The sequence below is a fragment of the Zophobas morio genome, unplaced genomic scaffold (assembly GCF_036711695.1).
Source record: "Zophobas morio isolate AGI-343-1 ecotype UQ-CSIRO unplaced genomic scaffold, CSIRO_AGI_Zmor_V1 ptg000024l, whole genome shotgun sequence".
NCBI lineage: Eukaryota > Metazoa > Arthropoda > Insecta > Coleoptera > Tenebrionidae > Zophobas > Zophobas morio.
The window spans coordinates 8,197,947-8,220,872 of NW_026972129.1; the positions used below are offsets into that span (position 1 = coordinate 8,197,947).

At 31.7% G+C, this 22,926-nt stretch overlaps 4 protein-coding genes and 1 long non-coding RNA gene across 9 annotated transcripts; 3 read left to right on the forward strand and 2 right to left on the reverse strand.

Annotated features, from left to right (window-relative positions):
* Positions 1 to 4,089: 4,089 nt before the first annotated feature.
* On the forward strand, positions 4,090 to 5,475 carry LOC135135179 (uncharacterized). 2 transcript variants are annotated; one of them, XR_010281457.1, is made up of 3 exons: positions 4,090 to 5,183; positions 5,240 to 5,322; positions 5,381 to 5,475. It is a non-coding gene; the product is annotated as an uncharacterized LOC135135179 (long non-coding RNA). The 2 variants fall into 2 exon arrangements; XR_010281458.1 differs by having other exon boundaries at positions 4,092 to 4,996.
* A 303-nt stretch (positions 5,476 to 5,778) lies between these two features.
* LOC135135178 (EEF1A lysine methyltransferase 1) lies at positions 5,779 to 6,766 on the forward strand. The gene is made up of 5 exons (XM_064064180.1): positions 5,779 to 5,843; positions 5,897 to 6,097; positions 6,147 to 6,297; positions 6,355 to 6,564; positions 6,621 to 6,766. The coding sequence occupies exons 2-5, from the start codon at positions 5,957 to 5,959 to the stop codon at positions 6,746 to 6,748; spliced, it is 630 nt and encodes a 209-aa protein (XP_063920250.1). The 5' UTR covers positions 5,779 to 5,843; positions 5,897 to 5,956; the 3' UTR covers positions 6,749 to 6,766.
* A 168-nt stretch (positions 6,767 to 6,934) lies between these two features.
* Positions 6,935 to 9,928, reverse strand: LOC135135177 (uncharacterized). Its single transcript, XM_064064179.1, has 6 exons — positions 9,348 to 9,928; positions 9,123 to 9,151; positions 9,011 to 9,056; positions 8,866 to 8,957; positions 8,656 to 8,811; positions 6,935 to 8,606 (listed from the first exon to the last, which is right to left on the reverse strand). Exons 1-6 carry the CDS (start codon positions 9,462 to 9,464, stop codon positions 8,351 to 8,353), a joined length of 696 nt encoding a protein of 231 aa, XP_063920249.1. The 5' UTR covers positions 9,465 to 9,928; the 3' UTR covers positions 6,935 to 8,350.
* A 95-nt stretch (positions 9,929 to 10,023) lies between these two features.
* Positions 10,024 to 14,859, forward strand: LOC135135175 (ectonucleotide pyrophosphatase/phosphodiesterase family member 5-like). 2 transcript variants are annotated; one of them, XM_064064175.1, is made up of 6 exons: positions 10,024 to 10,521; positions 10,572 to 10,724; positions 10,778 to 10,949; positions 10,999 to 11,208; positions 11,256 to 11,516; positions 11,610 to 14,859. In XM_064064175.1, exons 1-6 carry the CDS (start codon positions 10,024 to 10,026, stop codon positions 11,780 to 11,782), a joined length of 1,467 nt encoding a protein of 488 aa, XP_063920245.1. In that variant the 3' UTR covers positions 11,783 to 14,859. The 2 variants fall into 2 exon arrangements, with proteins under 2 accessions (XP_063920245.1, XP_063920246.1); XM_064064176.1 differs by having other exon boundaries at positions 14,632 to 14,859.
* Positions 14,828 to 22,887, reverse strand: LOC135135173 (DDB1- and CUL4-associated factor 6-like). Of its 3 annotated transcripts, none has more exons than XM_064064173.1 (12): positions 22,776 to 22,887; positions 22,366 to 22,524; positions 22,042 to 22,314; positions 21,831 to 21,984; positions 21,618 to 21,778; positions 21,413 to 21,561; positions 21,164 to 21,350; positions 20,856 to 21,111; positions 16,405 to 16,726; positions 16,229 to 16,353; positions 15,928 to 16,180; positions 14,828 to 15,870 (listed from the first exon to the last, which is right to left on the reverse strand). In XM_064064173.1, exons 2-12 carry the CDS (start codon positions 22,451 to 22,453, stop codon positions 15,715 to 15,717), a joined length of 2,124 nt encoding a protein of 707 aa, XP_063920243.1. In that variant the 5' UTR covers positions 22,454 to 22,524; positions 22,776 to 22,887; the 3' UTR covers positions 14,828 to 15,714. The 3 variants fall into 3 exon arrangements, with proteins under 3 accessions (XP_063920243.1, XP_063920244.1, XP_063920242.1); XM_064064174.1 differs by lacking the exon at positions 22,776 to 22,887 and having other exon boundaries at positions 16,405 to 16,607; positions 16,659 to 16,726; positions 22,366 to 22,663; XM_064064172.1 differs by lacking the exon at positions 22,776 to 22,887 and having other exon boundaries at positions 22,366 to 22,663.
* Between the last annotated feature and the right edge of the window lie 39 nt (positions 22,888 to 22,926).

Consider the following 22,926-nt stretch of genomic DNA (forward strand, 5'->3'; position numbering starts at 1 on the left):
ATATAGGTAGATGTATCATTAGAGAGCGGATTTCTGTCGGGCTAGACAAGGCCAAACTCGGTACGGCTCGTACGGGATGGGAATTTATTGCAGTTACCGGCTGCACTTCGTTTATTTGAGATTAGAATAACGCTGCTTCGTTGCACTCTGCTGTTAATTCCAGTTCTCATTTACTTAGCCGTTTGATTAATAAATCGTTAATTGTATTTATGGAATCAAGTGACAATTAAATTCAGTGATTACCTATCACCCGCTACTGAGTCCCGGCGATGCAGCGCGTCCCCACCCATATCGTGACGTAGCCCGACAGAAATCCGCTGTCTATGTATCATACATCAAACTGCAGCTTTTTTCATATTCTAGAGCGCAGAGACCAGTTCAATCAACTAAAAAAATATGGCTGAGAAATATCGTAAAAAAAGCACCATTGTATGTTTTCATTTCAAGTTTTTTGAGTCATAACCATCATAGAATCGCTTGAAAATTCGCACATGGATAAAACATCACTTTTTACAGGGCGCAGAGCCATTAAATGTTTGTTAGTCGTACAATTTGTTTAAATAATAATGTGTTTATTAAAATCAAAATATACCACAAATTAATGCAAAATACGTCGAATAATTTTAACAGGAATATCAGAGGAAAATTAATGATCTATTGGTTAGCAGAGTTTTTAACAAAAACTAACAATTATTGAAAAAAATGGATATCAATTCGACAGAATTTGAGCGGTTAGTTCAGTACTTTGCCGATAGGAGCGCCACTAAAATTTACGGAAGCGACTTTCCAGGTAAAACCCTTATCGCCTGCTCTACCATAAGCTGATTGTTAGAGTTCTCGGCTGATTTTTCTAATTTATGGCAAGGCACTCAGTTTTATAACAAGCCGCCAGGACCGGCCGTAGTAATCTATTGTTAAGGAAATTAACTTTTACGCAATGAGGTACTATCATAAAACCGAATTAAAACTGGGGAACTATAATATTTTTACTCTACTCAGGATCCTGAATTCAATACACATGATTACTAAAAATTCATTGTAATATTATTGTTAATATATATTTTGCTTTTTTAATTAATAAAACTAATAAACATATTTATAATAATAAAAAATATATAAAATACAGCTTTTGTTTAACACGTATAAGTAGCTAAGTGTATCTACTACTTATCCCAGAAAGGAAGTGTTTTAAAAAAGCCCTACGCCCAGTAACTTCACCCTTCATTGTTTACTCGAAAAAAGTACTCGTATATGTTTTCATTTGCCGAGAGATCATTTTCAAAATATATTTATAATAAAAATATACAAGCCTTGGTGATGAAAAATATACTCCTAATAAATTATTAAAGTACATAAAAAAATAGAAACAAATTTTATTTATTAAAAAAAAATCTCTCGCAAAGGCAGGTTCCTCTTTCTCCTTGAATCAATTATTTCGGGCAATAAATGCGCCAAAGTAAAATCTGCCAAGTTTATCTGCCATCTTTTTACATATATTTCTTCGTCTTTATAAATTTTTTCTATATTTATTCCTTTGGGTGTCCAAAGTAAAATCTGCCAAGTTTATCTGCCATCTTTTTACATATATTTCTTCGTCTTTATAAATTTTTTCTATATTTATTCCTTTGGGTGTCCATACAACAAAATAAACTTGTCAAATACCCATAACAAGCATTTGTCCCTGGACTTGAAAGTAGTAATCATGATTTTTTTTTTAGTTTCAATTCTCTGTCTGTCAATGTACAAAATTTGATTATTTTTTTTCTAACCGCTTCTTCGGAAGACAAATCTTGCGATTTTGAAGGGCATTTAATTTCGACTAATGCACTCCTATCCTCTAGAACCCTGTCTGGACTAGCAGCCAAGTAAGGAAATTGTTTTGAAATAAACAAGCCACACCGTTCAGTTTTTATATTTTTATTTATTTCAAAACACTTGACAGCTTTTTCCTCACTCTGCTGTCGATAGTATGTATGACTATTACCTCTAAATGTACTGTACAACAGAGACTCCACAGTTTTAGCTATTGCTGTATTTTATTGATTTAATCAGGAACTGCAGAACCCAATGCTTTGAAATCTTGCAAATGTTTTAAGGTTATAAAGAGCATAATAAATTTTTAGTCAAAATATATTTGCTTATCCCCTCCAAAAAATTGATGACGTCAGCTCAAAAGTTTGCCGTATTAAAATTTACAAAATATGATGAGTCTCTTCTTGTAATTTATCATTCCATTCATATTTTTTGGATTCGAAAATACAGGGTGACTCAAAAAATTTAATGAATGCGCAAATTTATTTTATTGATTTAATCAGGAACTACAAAACCGACTGCTTTGAAATCTAATGTGAAAAAAAAACATAATAGGCATGCAGTCGTCACGTTTCCGATAGCGAGGGAAGTACTGTCTAAACTCTTTAGAGCAATTTTTTTGATTTTCCCATTTTTCCATTTCTCAATTTTTCAATGTTTCAGTTTGGGATTTTTTCACTGTTTCGATTCCTTAATTTTCCTTCCATTTTTAGGTTTTTCAATATTTCAGCTTTGGAATTTTACAATATTTCGTTTCTTCAATTTTTCAAATTTTTAATATTGTGTTTTCTCGGTTTTTAAATTTTTCGATATTTTAATTTTTCAGTTTTTAAAGTTTTAGGTTTTTAGATTTCTCACTATCTCGACTTTTCGATTTTTCAGTTCCATGATTTTTCAATTTGTCGAATTTTTAAATTTTAGATTTTTTGTTCTCGATCATTCAATTTTCTGAGTTTTCAGGCTTAGATTTTTTTTGTAGTTCAATTCTTGGATTTTTAAAATTTTTGTTTTTTAAATTTTCCTATTTATCAACTTACTGGGATTTCAATGTTTTGATTTTTTTGATTGTTCAATTTCTCGATTTTTTGAATTTTTAGTTTTTGATACGATTTTTTTTTTCAAAAATTTTCAGTTTTTCAATTTATTAACTTTACGATATTTCAGTTTATTTTTTTATTTTTCAGTTTTCAATTTTTGACGTTTCTAAATTTTTCGATTAACTGATTTTTTGATTTTCCCATTTCTCTATTTCTTAATTTTTCAATTCTTTTTTCAATTGTGATTTTTCAATTTTTCGATTTCTGGATTTCTCAATGTTTCAGTTTTGGATTTTTTCACTTTTCCGATTCTTCAATTTTCTTTCCATTTTTCAGTTTTTCAAGATTTCAGTTTTGAATTTTTTCACTTTTTCGATTTTTCAATTTTCCTTCCATTTTTCAGTTTTTCAATATTTCAGTTCTGAGATTTTGCAATGTTTCGGTTCTTCAATTGTTCCATTTTTTGATGTTTCGATTTCTCGATTTTTCAATTTTTCGATAGGTATTTTAATTTTTCAATTTTTAAGTTCTAGATTTTCCGTTAATTTTTTTGTTTTCCTTGATTCTTTGATTTCTCGATTATTCGATTTTTCAAGTTCTCGGTTCAGATTTTTTGATTTTCCAAATCTTCGATTTTTAAATTGTTTAATTTTTAGATTGTTCGATTTCTCGATTTATAGATTTTTCAATTTTTCGGTTTACCGATTTTTTTCATTTAAAATGTTTCAATTTTTCAATTATTAAGTTTTCGATTTTTCAACTTTGGTGTAATTTTAAAACGGTATTAATAATACATTAATTAGGCGAATAAACTAATAGACGGGCTTGATAAGCCTTGTTTGCTCTACAGTGTCTAAATTGTGTTTGAATAATATAATAATTATCTCGAATATTAAAATTAATATGTCAAAAGAATACGAGAAATGATTATTCTGTGCTGAAGGTATGTTGTGGGCCGCCTGTCATAAATTATCATTATTCTGCATTATCGGCTTACGATGCTTTTATGACCCACGTCCGGTAGTCGCATACCCCAGCGCATCAGGTAGATTTAAAGAAGAATTGCTGGTTGCGTTTAAGGCAACAAATGGCGCCCAATTCAAACTTGTCTCTCGACTAGCGTTCCCCCTTAAATTCGTCATTTACGCTGAATCAGCTTGTATATAAACAGGTATTCTGTAGAACGTAAAGATATATCTTGAGCTGAAAATAATATATAGGTATATAAACTGTTCTAATTTGTGCTTCACTTCCCTGGCACAGTCCCTGGTTTCATGAATTTTATCCACGTTTCATCTATTATATTGTTGGTTGCCTATACAAAAAAAATCAGGCACATTTGAAGATAAACAAAAAAAGTCTCGGATTTGTAACAATTTAAATCCTTACAAAAGTTAATCCACAAATTGAGCGAACAAAAACCCCAGGAATCATTATTGTGTTGTAAAATGTTATGTCCGCCTCCTCGTAAAAAAATTTGCTTTATGATATATTGGTTATGTCATCTCGCATATCCCATACCCCCCAGTCCATAAATCATTAATAATTAATAATAATCCAAATAATCCATACCACACAGAAAATCCCGTAGTGAGGATACTGTATAATTTTAGGTCTTTTTAAGACAGCATCCATAAGTAAAGCCAAGACATTGTGGGAACTTGTGTGGTGAGGACCACGGCCGTATATAACAGGTCTGCGAACTCCCAGTTTAAAATGGTCTTTTTTGGAAGAGATCCCAGGAGGCCACGGGAACTTAAAGTTCCTAGCGCCGTCTACTGGACACTATGATGAAACTATTCACAAAGGTCGACCAATAATGAATGAAATTTGCGTAAAAATGTCCTTGAATGCAAGTTGTCAAAAATGTCAGCTTTATAGGTTAACTTTCGTGACGTCTTTTTGAAAGATGAGGGGGAATATACGTCAAATGTCATGTTAAACATCAGTTGATAGTGCAAATAGTACAATTAACTACCACATGGTGGCGGTCATCTTAAGCTCCCACTAAAGTCCCTAGATAACCAAAGTACCGCAATTGAATGTTTCAATGTGTTAGAGAGAGAACGTATATTTCGGACACAATATGGCGACCGACAAACGTCAATGTTAATTGTCAAACGCTCTTTAACGCATCACCTCGTGGCGTAAGTCCTGTTTTGCAAAGTTGTTTGTGTTTTTTGTAAAGTTGTTTGTGTTTTTTGCAAAGTTGTTTGTGTTTTTTGTAAAGTTGTTTGTGTTTTTTTGTGGTGTTTTATGACTTTTATTTTAAAATGACAAGTTGTTCTGTTCCTTTGTGTAAAAATAAAAGCCGATTGTTTCGTCTTCCAACAGGTAGGTTACAACTAAGTTTTCAATTGAGTTTTCTCAACTAATTTAAATTGTTGCAGGTGTTAGTAATAGGTCTAGAAGAGAGATGTGGAAGAATTTAATAGGCCGGGACGATTTGAACGACAACTCCAGAATTTGCGAAGTAATTTGCTAAAGCTTGAATATGTAATTGCACAATGTTAAATACCATTTACTTTTAGTTACATTTTTCTGAACAACAATTCGAAGCAAAGCGAGCAGATGGAAGGAAACTATTGCGGCCGAAATTTTGTTAATAAACTGGTATTGCAAGGTTTCTCATCTATATTTTTTACTCACCCCTTATGTTTATCAATGGCATTTAAGTGCACTGAACAAATAACGCTTAAACATAAATAAATGTTTATTTGAAAAAAATCTACATTTACGCTTTGTACGCAAGTATCGAGTCCGTTAATTTTTATTTATTTATTTTGAATTTGGCGCGGACACAATATGGCGCCCAATTGCGGTACTTTATATATCTAGTGACTTTAGCTCCCACAACCTACTACGATACCAGTTTTTAAGCGCCCGTTTTATGAAAATTTATGAATGGAGTTGAAACACCTTACTTATACCACCGTGGTGAGGACTAAAGCCATCACCCCATAACCTTAGATTTAAACTGATATCTATACTCAGGTTTTGAAACATATTTGAAATTTGGAAATCAGACGTAATAATTTATTTTTTAGTCTTATGCTCCAAGGGGTTAGCAATTGTAAACTGTTTCCAGTGTTTGTAAAACAATAGCAATGTCAGACAGTGACGATGATGTGCCTCAGTTGTCAGCTGATACATTTCTAGCTTTGCAAGAATTTTATCAAGAACAAGAAGAAAGGGAAAAGCGGTTAGTTTCGTCAGCTGACGAAAATGCCACATTTGATGAGGACTGGGTATTGTTTTCATACATCACTTTTGTGTGGTAACGGTGTGTTATTTCAGCAATTAAGTCAGTTCTGGTACGATGATGTAACTATTGAAAGTTTGGTTAATGTAGCGCTGAAAGAAGTAGGACCAGATGCAAAAATCGCGCTTATTTCATGTCCAACTCTGTATAATAAAATTAAACAAAACATGAGTGATACAGGAAAAGGTTGCCCTGAATAGAAAGTTGTATTAAATACTACTAAAACGTAATTGTAAATTGTAGTAACCTTATATGAGTATGATCCTCGTTTTGCAATATATGGTAGCGATTTTGTGCCCTATGACTACAAGTCACCACTTGATATTCCACGGGATCAAGCAAGTTTTTATGACCTCGTTATTGCCGATCCACCATTTTTGTCCGATGAATGTCTCACAAAAACTGCATTGACAATAAAGTTTTTAACTTCTGCAAAAATTATGTTGTGCACAGGTAAATATTTCACATTTTTACAACAACAAATTTGTGTCTTTGTTTTAATTTTATAGGTGCAGTAATGGAAAATTTGGCACAGCGTCTGTTAGACTTAAAGAAAACTCCTTTAAAACCCCAGCACAAAAATAATTTAGCGAATGAATTTTATTGTTATTCCAATTTTAATGTTTCTAATATATGATACACACTTTTTTATTTAGGTACTATTTTTATTACATTCTTGCAAGGGTGATATGTATACATGAAATGTAGTGTATTTACACCAATTTAAAGCTATATTTATTAAAGACAAAAAATAAATAAAATGGAACTTTTATATCTTTGGTTCTGTAAGTTCAAATAATTGTTATGAAAATAAACAAGACTATTTATGAAACTTGCAATTTAAAGTCCATTTTATTTCGACATAACTAAAATATAATGAATAATCAACAATAACTGTGCAGTCAAATGTACGATAACATAATGAATGATTGATTAGTGACTTGAATTATAACAATTTATTTCCCGCAATTCTGCCATTCTAACACACTTAAAGGCCTCTCTAAAAAGCAAGTTCTTGGTCCCGCCCGTTAGTTTTACTTTCTCCATCTTTACATTAGATAATCTGAACTCTGAATTCCTTCCATTGCATAATTATTGCAAAGATTTTATACATCATAAAACAATTGATGACACTGTAACAATATAAAATCTGCTGGTTTTTTAACTCGCTTTATAAATTCCCTCCATATAAACAACAATTTTAAAAATAAAATTAACCAATTAATTTTTTAAATGCAATCCAAATTGAAAATCAACTTGGTTTGGTCATTAAAAGAATTATCTAGTTCATCTGTAACTTTCAATTAAAGCAATAATTTGTAATAACTGCCGCTAATGTGTTCTTCACTACGCAGTGATAATTAAGTTAGTCTAATTCATTTCAATGCAGGGATAGAACGCGTTTTCCTAGGGAAAACCTAAATGTTCGATCATACACAAAATCTTACAACTACAACTAATTAAATTAACAACATAGGTAAAACACAACCTTTGTGGGTGGAATTGTTCAAAACAACCATTCTCTTAGGCCTCTAATACCACATTTTTTGCTGATAACAAACGTGACTATATAAATAAAATTTAACACTGACATTTTTTTGGCAAAGTAAATGGCAAAACTTTAAAAATCACAAAATACATGCACCTTTTTACCACATTTACAACGTAAATCATAATTACATTGCGAAGTTTGTTTAGTTTTTTCTCTATAATGTGATCCACACGTTGTTCAGTACACGAAGATCAGAACAATCAACTGTGACGATTAATTTGTATAAAAAGTACTTTATATCTATTTTCAAATATTTGCCATTTACCATGAAAATATTTTCAGTTAATTTAATGACATCTATATAATGATAAACTATTTTTTACAAAATTTTTCTTGTTATATGTTCGATTGCTATTTAAGATGTTTTAGTTTTGTAGTATCACAAAAAAATTTGATTTATATTTATGGATGACATGAATAAAACATTTTTATTTACTTTAATAAATTTATATACACATTTGCAGTTACATATACTGTCATATGGGAAAAATATAACAATTTATTAGACCAGCACCAGTTTTGATGTTTCATGTTTATCCATAATATATGTAACACATTAAGATTAAGTAATTCGTTAGTTAATTCCTTATTCACATCATCCATAATCAGTCATATTGCAACTATTAATATACTGCACTTGAAACAATAATTCTGCTAGTAGGTTACCACGTTTACAGGTGTTTGGAATCAGCTAAACAGATCTTGACCTGTTTCACTGAGGGTTTTATTTGTAAGTCTTTCAATTTCACTGAGTAACATCTGAGTGTCTGTATCAACTTCAGACATTGGAGGACTAGTTTGAATTGAATTATGGACGTTATCCCACTCCAACGAATTAGCAGACGATACTCTTGACCAATCTGAATCACTATTTGCTACAGGAGCTGTATTCTGAGGACTCGATTCACTTGGGTAATGTGAAAAATCTTCTGGGAGTGCAGTCCTGTAGAGAGTAATTTATAGATATTGTATCTGTATTAAATAAAACATACCAAGAACTCCCTGATGGGTCATGGATCATTGAAATTGGAATTGTTTCATGTTCCCATTCTAAATCTAGAGAACTTACAGGCGTTGATGTTGCTGTACGTGATAATAAGGCCCGGGCATCTAAGCACTGGAGCTGAATATCTCTGCTTGTGCAGGATCTGACGAGTTGGCAAACATTAATAAAGCATTGTTTTTTATAAAGAATATAATACCCTGTTGATGGAAGGCGTTGTGATTCATTCAGTCTACTGTATGCAGTCACTTGCGGATTTAATAAACCATCAACTAAATCCAAAACTGGCTTCTAAAAGTCATAACATTCACAATATCAAAAAGAAATAAGGCATAAATGAATACCTGACTGTTATCATTTCTTTTATTAAAAAAACGAGATAAGAAACTCCTGCATCCAAGAAAGCGTGTAATATGATTAATAATTATAATATAAGTTTAAATAGCTGATTACTACCTTTTAATTCTTTGATGTGTTGTGGAACTCTGAAAATAATATAGGTCTTAATTCTTTGTCAATATGTGGAAATATCTGACATTTGTGAATATATAAAAATTACAACCCAACAGAAAACGCGATCACAGTGAAATTCTACAGGAAATCTATTACTACCCACAATTTGATTATAAAGTACGCCAATGACTAAATGTAAGAGACATAAAAATATGACTGAACACTTACATCTTCCACCAAAAATGAAAATTCCAGTTCATTTCTTTGACCCTGAAGTATGTTAAGATTTCGAAGACTCTTCGAAGTATCTGGTTTGGGCAAACATTTGCCGAAGCAGCTACCCATTTTCCTTGCAGCCCATCTAGGACTGCGATATGTTTAACCCCCATGGGGTGGTCTTAAAGCGAGTGACTCCGTTTTGACTTGGTATGGGACACCTACTTTGGCACACTCATTTCTTATCTCTGATCTTTGTAAAAATATTTGTTTCATTAAACTGTCTATAGGATATTCATATTTACACGTTTTTAACTAATAAAATAATATCCACCACACCGTAAAACTCTTTAGAACTTTAAAAGCTGACAGTTAACAATGAATGAAATTTGACACTTTTGACACCTGACACATATGTCATCGCACCACGGCCACCACCTTCCTGCGTACAAAAAAAATGAAGCCTTTTATAATGGGATTCGTAGGTTTTTATGACTTGAAATCGGACAAAAACATGAAATTACAAAATGTGTAATCCTGTAAGGTCAAAAAATAAAACTACACTTTATGTCAGGAAACGAGTGTTGGAGTGGTTAGAGGTTATTAACCGTTTGACATCTGACAATGTGAACAGCTGATATCCGTCAGTTGATCAGTATCATGTGTCGTCTTAAAAGCTGAATTACCTATGTTTTTGGTAATGATTTTCAGATTTATTCTACTGTGTCTCGTGATAAATTTCGCAATCTGCATTTCTCAAAATCCTATTTTAATTATTGTATCGTATGATGCTTTTAAATATGATTTTTTCAACACCAAAGATATACCTCACATGAAAAGCTTGAGGAAACTTGGAAGTTATTCTGACTACTTAATAAATGTTTTTCCGACGAAAACGTTTCCAAACCATCACTCCATTGCTACGGGGCTTTATCCGGAAGTACATGGTGTTATAGGAAACAGCTACTTTGATACATCAACAAACAAAGAAGTGCACATTAGTTATGATATGTTTCATTACGATGACAGTGTTGTGCCGATTTGGCGAAAGAACGAGGATTCAGGAGGTAACAGGCACTCTGGAGCGATGATGTGGCCTGGTGGATGTTATCCTTACCAAGCAAAAAATATTACGTATTGTAAAGATTATGATCACCAATATGATTGGTTTAAACGTGTAGACATGGTAAAATGCGTGCTAGGTAACAGAGTTTTTATTAAATTTTATAACTGCAGGTAATCAGTTGGTTGAAAGACCCAAAACAACCTGCTAATTTAGTGATGGTTTATTTTGAAGAACCAGATACAGATGCACATATTTATGGTATAACTTCAAATGTTGTAGATGGTTTAATAAAAAAACTAGACAATATTAGTCAGTATCTGGAAGTAAATGACTTTATATATATTTTTACACCATCATACAAAAATTCGTTTTTCAGCAACAATTAGAAGTGAATCACTTAAAAGAAAAAGTTCATGTTGTACACCTTAGTGACCATGGTATGGTAGACGTTAAACCTACAAATTTTGTTAATGTGACGCAACATTTAACACCAAACACTTATAATTATGCAGGTTCAAGCCCACTTTTAGAGTTTCATCCAAAAAAAGGTATTGATTGTTATATTTACTGAACGAACAAATACCAGTTGTTTTTTAGGGTTTGAAAATGAAGTTTATCAAAAACTGAAAAATGCTTCAATAAAAGATGGCCGTTTTACTGTATATAAAAAGGATGAATATCCAGAGCGTTGGCATTACAAAAAAAATCGCAGAAGTCCTCCTATTTTGGTAATGGCCAATGTGGGGTATGGGCTTGATGATTTAATACATTATGTTACAGAAGGTGCAGCTAAATACAATTTAAAAGGTAGTTTATATTATCAGTACACAAATATTACTTACAATTTCTTTTAGTGACTAATCAGTCAACATTTGGTGTTCATGGATATGATTATACAGAGAAAGAAATGCATCCATTTTTTATGGTGAGAGGCCCAAGGATTAAGATAAATCACAAAGTGTCACCTTTTAATACAGTTGACTTATTCAACTTATTTTGTGAAATACTTGAAATAGCTCCAACAAAAAACAATGGAACGGTAGCCAACATTGCAAATATGTTTCTAGCTAGAAGCAATGGAAAATACTCTTTAACAACTATTCTCACCATTACTGGTAAGTACTTTAGTGCTTGGTACTAATAGCCCGTAATTTCTATTTCACTGTTTGAAGAATCTGCTTATGTTAACAAAATCTTTGCATTTTTAGCAGGGGGCATTGTCATTGCTCTAATATTAATCAGTTGCGCAGCAGTACTTACATTAATGATGATTAAAAGACAACAAAGCATTACAACCACTGCTGCCTTAAACAAGCGATTTCCTCAGACCTTTCATGGTAGTATTGAGGCACAACATTTACTCGAACCAGAAGATGCATGAAATATTAACCCTTTTGGTTCTTCATTGATTCTTGTGTCTTGCCAATGGTTGTAACTAAGTAACCGCCCATTAACTGATTATTTATACCATTTGCATGAAAGTTAACCATTCACTAGAACATATTCAGTGGTACGTAGGCAAAATAGGTAAAGAATTTTCTGTTTACTGAATGGTTAGCCAGTAATGGATTAATGCCACAGACGAGTGCTCAAGCGCTGTTACAGTTTAATGTACCAGTTAGGATTATTAACTCACAAAACCTAAAAATGTTTTTATGTTACACGCGTTTCACCGCATCTGGTAGGGTTGTGTTGAAACCTTAATGTTATATCAGTTTGTTTATGAACATTTTGGTATAGTGAATCATACTACAATCATACTTTTCTTTTAAGATCCTGTCTCGTGGATCATTGCATGGGTACATTACTAATGTTGTAAAAATTTGCAACCCCAAACTGTAAATTCCTTTTTATTACTTGACATTTTTATAATTAATTAGTTGATCTGCGGTTTTTAATATTTGACACGCATGTGTAATTTATTTCATATATGTAGGAACTTTCTGTTGCAATAAATTTGAGCAAACCGTAGTTGGATGAAAATAAATTCCCTTATTTTAAAAACTATGGAAATGTAGCACAGAAATATCTCAATTCAAGGAAAAAAATCATATCTGATTCTGATTAGATATTTTGAAATTCATATGTAAATGCATTATTTTTTCTTTCCGCTACACTATACCGACTCTACATGGTAATGCTGTTGGGAATCCCCGAGCCTACCCGTCCAAAGACAGTCGATATTCCAATTTTCAAACCAGTCGGACTTATTCCATTCATTTAGCTTAATTGTTTGCGTGCACACCGAAAGTCAATTGTTTAACGACGTATTTGCACCATCAAAATTTGCCAATAGTTTTTAACATTAGAAAAGAAGCAACTTGTATTATTTTTCTCATAATGCTTCAGATTAAATCTCACTCACTTCAAATATTTTTAATATTTATATCTTGATGAAAAGAATTTTTATTAATAAAATTTCCTAAGATGTTTATACACCACTTTGGATTTATTTTTCATATTAAACGTACGTACCAATAGTTTCATAAGCAAAACTACATTCATTAATGCTATGACTCTGAATTTTAGAGTTAAATTATTTAGTTTTGGGACTTAAGTATTATTATTATGTATCCCCAAACTGTTATGACCGGAATTAAAAAATAAAATAACATTAAGTTTACAACATAACGTACACCAATTTTAACTAAACTATCTTGACATTTTTAGTAACAGTAGATTATATCCAAGTGTAGAAATAATATTAATAACTTGCCAAGTTGTACAGTAAATTTAACCAATTATTTATAGTAAGTATATTTAAACAATTTCAAGAAAATATTAGATCAGAAAATAAAAATTCATAATATGCCTCAAAAAAGTAACTTTGATCTTAGTAATATACAGTTATAGGTTGGGTAAGCAACTAAAATGAGTTAAGTCAATTTTTTTAACTGTTGGTATAACTTTGTAAATACCTAACACATAAAGAAAGAAATAACAATAACATTTATTAGTGTATTGTACTGTATTCAGTTGTTTATAATAATTGAACTAAAAATAAAAGTTAAACGTTAAACAACTTTACCTTCCATTTACTCAATCGTCTAATTAGTGTTAAGTATGAAACTGAAGTAGAAACACAATATGTATGGAGTACCTGTGTCGTTCTAAGAATAGTTTGCTTGCCACGTTTCTCTCAGTTTCAAGCATATTACGATCATTTAAGTAACAGTTCACCACTTAAGGCGTATATAGTGTGGGAATAAATATCACAATTTCAAAATTAATAAATATTCTATAAAAAAAAACACCTAGATTAATTTTGTTGTTCATTTGTTTGTGATGTGCTTCTTAAGATCTGACGTCATACGTACTTTGTATAAATAGTCACTACTACTACTACTACTACTTTTACTGTTGCTACAAATCCACTGACTTTATACTTTTTAGTAGTATTGTTAACAAATAAAACGAGCTATGTACTATCTATACTAATACTAAAATGGTAATACCCACCAATTTTGTTAACATTTAAAAATACTGTTGAAAATACAAAAAAGAAAGACAAAGGACGGCCCATTAACTGATTATCACAAACAAGTGAATAAAGTTTAATTTTTATAAAATAGATTTTTGTTTTCAAACCACAGGGTTTATTCTTACAATAAAGATTTGTAGTTTCCACACTATATAATAAAATAGCACGCATATCCCTACCTACACGCTAAGCTAAGTATTAAGTCGAACTTTAAAATATTTATGAACATTCATCTTGGTGGTGCATGAGCCGTACTTTCTTATAATTCTATTGAAATTTTAATGTCCTCAAATCTAGAAATATCGGTACTAGTCTTGTACCAAATAAACTAGTTTGCACATTGTGTTTTTTTTGTCGTTAAATCTGATTATTATATTAGGCTGTTATATCTAGTATAAAAATGTATAAATAAGTTAAAAGTATTTTAAGAAAATGTACAAACGTCTTTCAGCTGTGATTATTTATTATTTAAAATTGTTTGTGAGGTTTACGTATGAGGTGGTACAATAGAACGGCATTACATTTTCAATAGAACTAAAGCATGCTGAAATTTAATGGGGGTCATTGATGTTCCATTACTATTTGTTCAATTTTTGGCGTTATGAAATTATTTGTCGCACGAATTGTTGCGGAAACCCATGTAAGTAAATGTTTATTCATAATTCCTGAAATAAATGGTGATGGCGAGTTCATTCATGATCAACAATCATTTTATAAATGAACGGTAATTTTATTTTTCGTCCTTATAGACAAAGGAGTCCATTAATGTCTAGATTTGGACCAGATTGTTTTGCCAAAAAGCTCATTTTGACAAAGAAAATAAATAGTCCAACTCCATATACCCAAAAAAATGTACGTCAAATTTTGTTGTTAAAAATAATTTGTTGGGTGATACTAGATTAGAGTAGTTTAGTTCAATAAATTTAAAATTGTTAAACACAATTGTGTTATGGGAAAAATAAATGTTTTGTTTATAATGTTGTTTTAATTCCACTGTAGAGTATTAAACTGCGAATGCACTTGTGCTTATGTAATGTATTATTAGGAGACGCTATATACTGCTATTACTTTTCCTATTTAAGAGTTATGTATATACATATATTTTAGCCAATACAGTTTTTGGTTCTCGTTCTGTCCTGTGGGATTTTTCTACCTTTGACGTTATCTTTACGCATAAGTTTTCAGACCCTGGTGATTTTCGGTTCATATTTATACATTTAATTACTTAATTCGCAAATTGAATAGACTACAGTAGTTTCCAGTATCTGGTTTTCTTATTTTCATTGCACTTTCAAGTTGACTTCATGCTAAAACCATGTTACTTATCAAAATTGAAAAAAATTTTAGAACCGTCCAACTTTTAGACATCATAGATATTAGCTTACGCAGCTAGAAAAGTCATGGAAGATGCTTCCAGTTGTTAGTTTTTCCAGTTGGTCAAAACTGTTCTTATATGTAATAAATCGGAAGTTTTCATTTAAAGTAGTTAATTTTCCCGTAAGTCTTCTTGCATTTTAGAACAAGGCACAAAAATATTTTAATTGTAATAATAATTTAATATTAACTAATTAAATATTAGGGTAAATAACGCAGTAAATACAGAGAACATTTAAATCAAATCCAAACACTGGAGCTTTGATGAATGATTTACAATGATGGAAAACGATAAAATATATTAAGAAATTAAATATGTCATTGTCAAAAAGATGTTAAAACGGTTAAATTTCAGAACAATCCAACTCGGTGAAATGGAAATGAATGAATATTCTCTACATTATCTCTGACAACTATGGTATGTTAGCAGTTAATAATGTATATACAATGAAGAAAATTTAACTGTTTTCATCTTCATCCTCTTGACGTCTAGACCTCGCTCTAGCCCCTCGACGAATTTGATTCAAACAGGCCAGCATTCTAATCATGAAAGCTGCAGGTACTGTTATAGTGTCTCTAGTTTCTTCCAACATTATCGCATTTCGATTAATTAACTAGAAGTGGAGGTTTCAACTTTTTCAACATTTGTATGAGTTTTGACGAAAACTTACATCTTCGGCCATTTTTACATTAAAGCCAGGCTCCTCGAGAATTGGAGCCCACAGTTTTACATCATGGTCTATTCCACTGGTTGCAAGAAGTGGCAGTGTTGGATGAGGTTGCAAACAATTAACTACGTGCTGATCAGCTTGTAATAACATTCTTAATTTTGCGGTATTTTTATCCCAAACGAAAACATGACCACAATCTGATCCTGACATTACATAATCGTTACCCCAAAAAGTAGCTTCTTTTATCATAGTTCTACAACACATTACAATAATAACTATCAAACATGACAAAAACCCTTACCGAGCGTTTCGATGTCCGACATACTTAACTTTCATTTCTGCCTCATATGTATTTGTGGTGTCAGTCTTCTTATACGACTCAGGAGAGAATTCATCTTCATAATCATCAAAATCAATATCTGAATTCTAAAACAATTCTTTTGAATGACTAGATTTTGGAAGATGGCGAGTAATTACTGATCCATCTTCTGGTAGCGAAGACGAGGTTTTGATGTTTGTTTGCTCAGTTTGTGAGGTCGAAGGCACTGATGAGGCATCATTTCGTGATGTTTCAAAATTCGTTCTATTGAATTCATCACCAACTCGTAAACTAATTGTGGCATTTGCTGTACTCTGTTGAGAATATCTCAAACTAACTGAAGGCTCCGAACCATGTTGCTCTATGAAACCCTCTCTCAAGTTTCGGAGTGTTGTTAAATGACTATACAAACTTGTTACACAGGCAGAACCCTCTCCTTGTCTTTCGTTGGCGTTTTGACTACTTTCAGACTGTCCTTCACTTTATTCAAACATATTTTTTTAGTCATCTAATATAAACACGACCTGCTAGATGTATTGAGACTGTTACGGGCTAGTTTAATCGTCAACAATACAACCGATTTTATGTGCCCCTCTTTCTGAGGATTTATAATCAATAGCTGTATAGTTTGTAAAAGTTAGTTTACAGTAGTTGGTGCTATTGATATGAAGAGCACACGGGGAAATACAGCTGTTTAAAATTAAAGTCTGCTCTGCACATTTTTCTAGCATTTCAGGACCTGTAGTTGCCATAAAGCGTTACGCTGAATTCCTGTTTAATATAAATAAATAAATGTTCATTTGTTATTTAAATAGGTACTGAAAAAAAAATTAATTTATTGTATTGTTTTTCTTCAGACGTAATAAGGACAAGCTTGTCATCAAATTACAGGCAAATTAAACATTTCTATTTCCAGTTTTTTACTGCACACTTAACCTTTACCAACTATAGTCACATATAGATGGATGGCGTTCGATGGTAAACCGTTGTATCATTACATAATTACACTCTACAGTAATATAAATTAATAAATAATACTAAGATAATAAGTATGGACTGACGAAAACGTGCTTCTGAAACACTCGATACTCAATAATCCGGTTTAATTTATATCTGTTTTTATTTTTACTGCTCAAACAATGGCTAAGGGAAATATTCTAAAAAAGGCATTTTAATTCCATGATTTTTCATTTTAAAATTTGTGAAATGTAAAATGGCATTTGTTGTTTTCGTCTCTTAAATTTCAAAATAATTGCTTTGAAATTTTAAACGAGCCTGCGTACATCGTAAACAATTAATAAGAATAATACACAAGTCAAAATTTGTCTATTCACTCCCTACATGACGTTATCTTACACTATTGTTAAATAAATTTCTATAATTTAATAATAACCCACCTCGATTTTTAAATCCACATACATATTGTACACCACAACATTAACTAAATTTTATTTACTTATCTTTTGGAAATAAGACATCATATCAAAAATTTGTTAGATCCATTGAAAAAAATCCAAACTTACACAGGATGTCACAAAAAATTAATGTACCTATTTACTTTTTCCTCAAAGCTCGGAACTAGCAAAGTTACGACAATTATTATTATGATTAGATACACATATGCAGGTATTCCAGTTAAAACTCCGCGGCCTTATATCTTGAGGACGGATTGAAATTTTGTAAACGCCATTGTTTTTAGCTTGAAGCGAGAAGCTTAATTTAGTACAGTGGAAATATGACGCATACATGGCGTGGGCATCGCGGCGCAAACCTATATTTTTACTTTCTGCGCGTAAACTAAAGAAGTACTGTAATAGAGTCCATTGGACGACTCGCTAGTTTTATCTTTTCTCGACGTTTCATGACCCCGAGAGTACGAAAAAATAGATCTCTCGTTTCTGTCCGCCTCTGCGTCCGTCCGTCAATCCATCTGCCGTCTGTCCGGATATTTATTATTATTAGACACAATCTCCGAAACTACTGGACCTATTGTTGTGAAATTATCATTTACACTAGTAAATATCATTTAAATTTTATAAAATCCTGCACATTGGTTTATGAATCCGTCTTAAGTTTTTACCCTAGACATCCAGATTTTTGGAAAAAAAATTAAATTTGTATAGTAACATTTTGCAATTTAACTTTGAAACTGCAAATCCGAATACTTTGAAATCTTGCAAAAGTTTTAAGGTGATCTAATAATGGTAAATCGTTAATCAATTTTTTTTTTTCATTTATGCCGAATACATAAATACATACATACATGTGTAATTTATGAATCCGTGTCCAGTTTTTACCCCAGATATCCAGATTTTTGAGAAAAATAACAACATTTTACAATTTAACTTGCATTGTTAATCTTTTTTTTTTGTTTATACCCCCTTAACAAATGAGACGTCATTTTACAATTTTGTGGAATTATGTACTCTTGCATGTGTGATTTAAGAATTCATATTGAGTCTTTACCCTACACATCCAGATTTTTGGGAAAAAATTCAAAATTGCACTTTACAATTTAATTTATAATTGCAAAGCTGAGTGCTCCGAAATCTTGCAAACTTTTTAAGGTTTTACAAAGTTAATACTCCCCTAAAAATTTATTCGTTTATGGCCTCCCCAAAAAATGATAGTAATAGTTACAATTATGGCGAATTCTTAAAATTTCTTATAAAATTTAAAAATTCTTTAAATTTTATAAAATAAGATATTCCTGTATAAATGTGATTTACGAATTCGTGTTTAGTTTTTGCCCTTAGAATCCAGATTTTTGTGAAAATAATCAAAATTGTATAACTAAGTTCTATAACTTAACTTTGAAATTGCAAAAATCGAATGCTGTGAAATAATATGTAATAATGGTAAATCGTTAATCAAAATTTTTCCGTCATCTTTTTTACCGAATAAATGTTTTCAAATTTTTGAGTGTTTTTGAAAAAAAAAAAAAAAACTGAGTGTGGTTAATTAATTAATCAATTCTTTCCTCTGCATCGAGGAGATAAAATCAATCAAATTTAATTTTCTTTTAACCGCTCATGCTTGTAATCTGAATAATCGGGTAAGCTGATAGTTGAATTCCTTCGAAATATAAACATAAACAGTTGCAGTTAAGCATGGACTGAGAGATTGAGAATATCTACATTTTTCCCCGTTGGTTATATGCTTTACTTTAAATATATTGGGTGTATCACAAATCGAAAATTGCAAATTTATAAAGAAATGTCGAACTACTGGACGAGGGAAGGTCTGTCAAAGTAACCTTCACCCAATTTTTTTTTAATTGCAAGATAATTTTACGGATTTTGACAGACCATGAAATATCGATATTTGAAAATTGTCATAATTTATTTTTTAGAAACACTATTAAAACCCGATTTTATTTATCTGTCAACAAAATATTGTAACCAAGATTTTTAAAAATAATCCTACCGTCATTTTCGCATCGCAATTTCGGAAATAAACTATGATTATAAAACCTAAGAAAAGGTCAATTAGAATGCATAAAAAATATATAGGATATTCCATTTAAAAAAACTAAGAGTTTCGCCTTAAAAACTGAACACTTTCTATAGTTGAAAATAATTTTGGTATATGGTGCTCAAAGAATTGTACAATTTTAAAATCTTGGACTTTTTTCTGTTTCTAGTATTTAGCAAAGTATCGAGGAGTACGCGCTTAGTAACTCACCCTGTATATATAACTGACTTTTACTCTTTGTGGATTTTGTCTTTGGGTGAATAAATGAAAAATTTTCTCATTCTCATGCGTCATCGTCAGTACACAGATGAGTCACTAAGCGCGCGTTCCTCGAATCTCGTTAATTATTAGAAATAAAAAAAAAGTCAAAGACCAAAATTGTACGGTTCTTTGAAGATTATACTCTAAAATTATCTTTATCTATACAATATTTTTTTTAAGGCGTAACACACAACTTAGTTTTTTTTTAAATGAAGCACCTTTACATATTTTGAATGACCTCCTCTTAGGCTTTACAACCACACTTTATTTTTGAAATTACGGTGCGACATTGCCACCCACGTTATTCCAATTTTCTTGATTTTTGTTTTTCTATGGAAGGGTTCACGAAAAATCACAGTAGGGTTATTTTTAAAATCTGTGTTATAATATTTTGTAGAGAGATAAAGAAGGGTACGCGCTCTGTTGTCATATAAATGAGATTACATTTTCGTATACCGAGTGTTTATAAAACATGTTTTAATTATTAAAATTTTCAAATATCGATATTTCAGTTTTTTCAAAAAGAACATCCTATACTTTATTACTGCATCATATTTAAATTTTTATTGTCTTTCTTTTTTGCTGAGTATTTTCTATATTTAAAGTTGATGGTTCCTGTGATTATTTACTCTTTTATGGGACACATTGCCATATTAAAAGAATGAGGAGAAAAAATAGAGTAAGAAAACCCATCACTAACATGCAATGTGTGTTGCCTAAATTCGATGACCCAATTTGGAACAGATTTTTACTTCATCACTTTCGGCAATTATGTGATAAATCGTCATACTGCGCAATTGCGCAAGTGTAGTGAGTGTAGTGAGTCTTTATCTAGCAGGTCGTGATCATAAATATAACAATATAAAAAAATCACCTGCTAGTTTCAGGGGCAGCAGTGTCCATAGCTACACTTTCAGAATTGCTTGGTCCAGGCTCCCCTTCATTTTGATTTTGTGCATTTTCACCTTGCGCTGACGTATTATTCTGCTGTCCTTCATTTTGATCCAGTGAATCCTCCCCTCCAGCACTCAGTGCAGCCCGAGTCATAGGATCATTCAACATTTGTGATAAAACGTCGGTCATTCGTTGCATTAAAGTAGCATGTAGCTGAGGCCTAGCCTGACCAATACCTAAATGTATTAATTTAATTTTCATAAAATAAATGTATACAATTTCACTTACTAACAGTTGTCGTGGTATCTCTCTCGGGGCGTGCGTCTGGTCCTGTGTCTGACCAATCACCTCTCAGCCTCAATCTGCGGACATGAGGAGGTGAATTATTTACCCGTTCCCGCTTCCCTGTTAACATTTTAACTCTCTCCCAGGGAGACGTTTTAACGGGCTTTTTTAATTCTGTTAGTCGATTTTCCTTAAGAAAAAGTGTAAAAGTTTAAAAGTACAAAAAACTTATACATTTTATGGTCACATTACCTGTATCCTAAATAAATACAGATAATCGGAAGAATAACTGACTAGCATATCTTGACCATCTTGGCTATAACTTAGTGATGTAATTCTATATCTTCTATCTTCCAAGTTTGGAGCAATAAAACTACAGAAAGGCCGTGCTTTTGCGTTTTCTACAGAAAATAAAATGTAGATTTAACAAAGTGCTGCTTATTGTCGTACATCTAACCTTCAAGATTAGTTGTCAAGCACCTTCTGTCATATACCCGAACTGTAGAATCTGCACACCCAACAGCTAACTGATGAGACGCTGTGGGACTTATAGCAAGAGCAGTCACTGCTCGCTGGCATGTAATTAAAATGTCGTCTCTACAACGCTGTTTCCGACAGCTTAAACCAATCAACTTGCATTTCTATTTAAAAAAATATTGCGATTTCCTACCTTGTTTTAGTTCTCAGGTCAAACCAGCGGACGGTACCATCTTCTCCACAACTTAAAAAAGTATGTGGATCATTAGGAATTGTAATAACCTCATATGTAGTACCAGCATGACAACTAAATTGGTTATAATACGTGTTTTTTGTATCCTCTAGGTCTAGTAATAACAAGATTGCATGCGATCAGTAAATCTATGCTCAACACAACTAATTACCTGTATGTAAAATTATTCCATCGCCAGAACATGACACAATTTGCTTATCTGAAGAACAAGGTAAGAATTTTGCACTAAATATATTTGCGTGATGACTGGTACAGTAGTTTGACTCTACTTTATAAGTGTGACCGTTTGTTATTATTAAATGTTGATCATCTGATCCAGAAAGAATGTATTCTCCAGTACTGTTCCAACAAATTGTATTTACACAGCCTTGGTGAATTTCCAATTTTTTTAGTAGACCCAGTCGTTGAATGAGATCTCCGTCGTCTAGTACACAAAGTTTATTATTCCATAATTAAAAAACACTACTCACTTTACCTTTTGCATTATTTGATATTTTAAAAGAATTATTTTTATAGGGAAGGTAATATAAATCTCTAAATATTGACTTGGGTCGGTTGTTCATGGTACCAAATTTCTTGTTATCACAGTATTTCCAAATTTGCGAACTTCTTAACGATCACTTGTAACACTGAACTAAAAATAACATTTCTCTGAGTAATTTTTCACTGATACACGAAACACAATCAATATTTGGTAAATATGCTATGAATGGTTTTGTACAAATTTACGATACATAAAAATATACATGATATAACAGTAGAATGAAAGTGAAACTTTTTTAATTAATTTTGCAAAAATTTCTTCTGTCAGATGTGGATGTGATGTAGGCGTCAACTGTCAAAAAATTAACCAAACTGTCAAAATCTGTTAATGAATGAATTTACTTTTAATCGTGTTTTTAACAGTGCCTCCATATTCTTAAAAATACAACAGTGATCAGAGGACATGTGTCGACTGTCGTTTTCTTTATTTTTTGGCGATCAGCGAGCAGCTATTTCTTAACTTTTTGATTAATAATGTAACCTTATACACATT

Excerpts from the sequence above, each read along its gene's own strand:
- LOC135135175 (XM_064064175.1), top strand. The coding sequence starts at position 10,024 with ATGTTTTTGGTAATGATTTTCAGATTTATTCTACTGTGTCTCGTGATA. Across the intron at positions 10,950-10,998 it reads AGAGTTTCATCCAAAAAAAG|GGTTTGAAAATGAAGTTTAT; the intron begins GTATTGATTGTT and ends GTTGTTTTTTAG. Across the intron at positions 11,517-11,609 it reads AACTATTCTCACCATTACTG|CAGGGGGCATTGTCATTGCT; the intron begins GTAAGTACTTTA and ends TTGCATTTTTAG.
- LOC135135173 (XM_064064173.1), bottom strand. The coding sequence starts at position 22,453 with ATGAACAACCGACCCAAGTCAATATTTAGAGATTTATATTACCTTCCC. Across the intron at positions 21,351-21,412 it reads TGTATTTATTTAGGATACAG|GAAAATCGACTAACAGAATT; the intron begins GTAATGTGACCA and ends CTTTTTCTTAAG. Across the intron at positions 16,354-16,404 it reads CGCTACCAGAAGATGGATCA|AATTCAGATATTGATTTTGA; the intron begins GTAATTACTCGC and ends GAATTGTTTTAG.
- LOC135135178 (XM_064064180.1), top strand. The coding sequence starts at position 5,957 with ATGTCAGACAGTGACGATGATGTGCCTCAGTTGTCAGCTGATACATTT. Across the intron at positions 6,098-6,146 it reads CCACATTTGATGAGGACTGG|CAATTAAGTCAGTTCTGGTA; the intron begins GTATTGTTTTCA and ends GTGTTATTTCAG. Across the intron at positions 6,298-6,354 it reads CATGAGTGATACAGGAAAAG|TAACCTTATATGAGTATGAT; the intron begins GTTGCCCTGAAT and ends TGTAAATTGTAG.
- LOC135135177 (XM_064064179.1), bottom strand. The coding sequence starts at position 9,464 with ATGGGTAGCTGCTTCGGCAAATGTTTGCCCAAACCAGATACTTCGAAG. Across the intron at positions 8,958-9,010 it reads AAAGAAATGATAACAGTCAG|AAGCCAGTTTTGGATTTAGT; the intron begins GTATTCATTTAT and ends TATGACTTTTAG. Across the intron at positions 8,812-8,865 it reads CAACGCCTTCCATCAACAGG|ATCCTGCACAAGCAGAGATA; the intron begins GTATTATATTCT and ends CCAACTCGTCAG.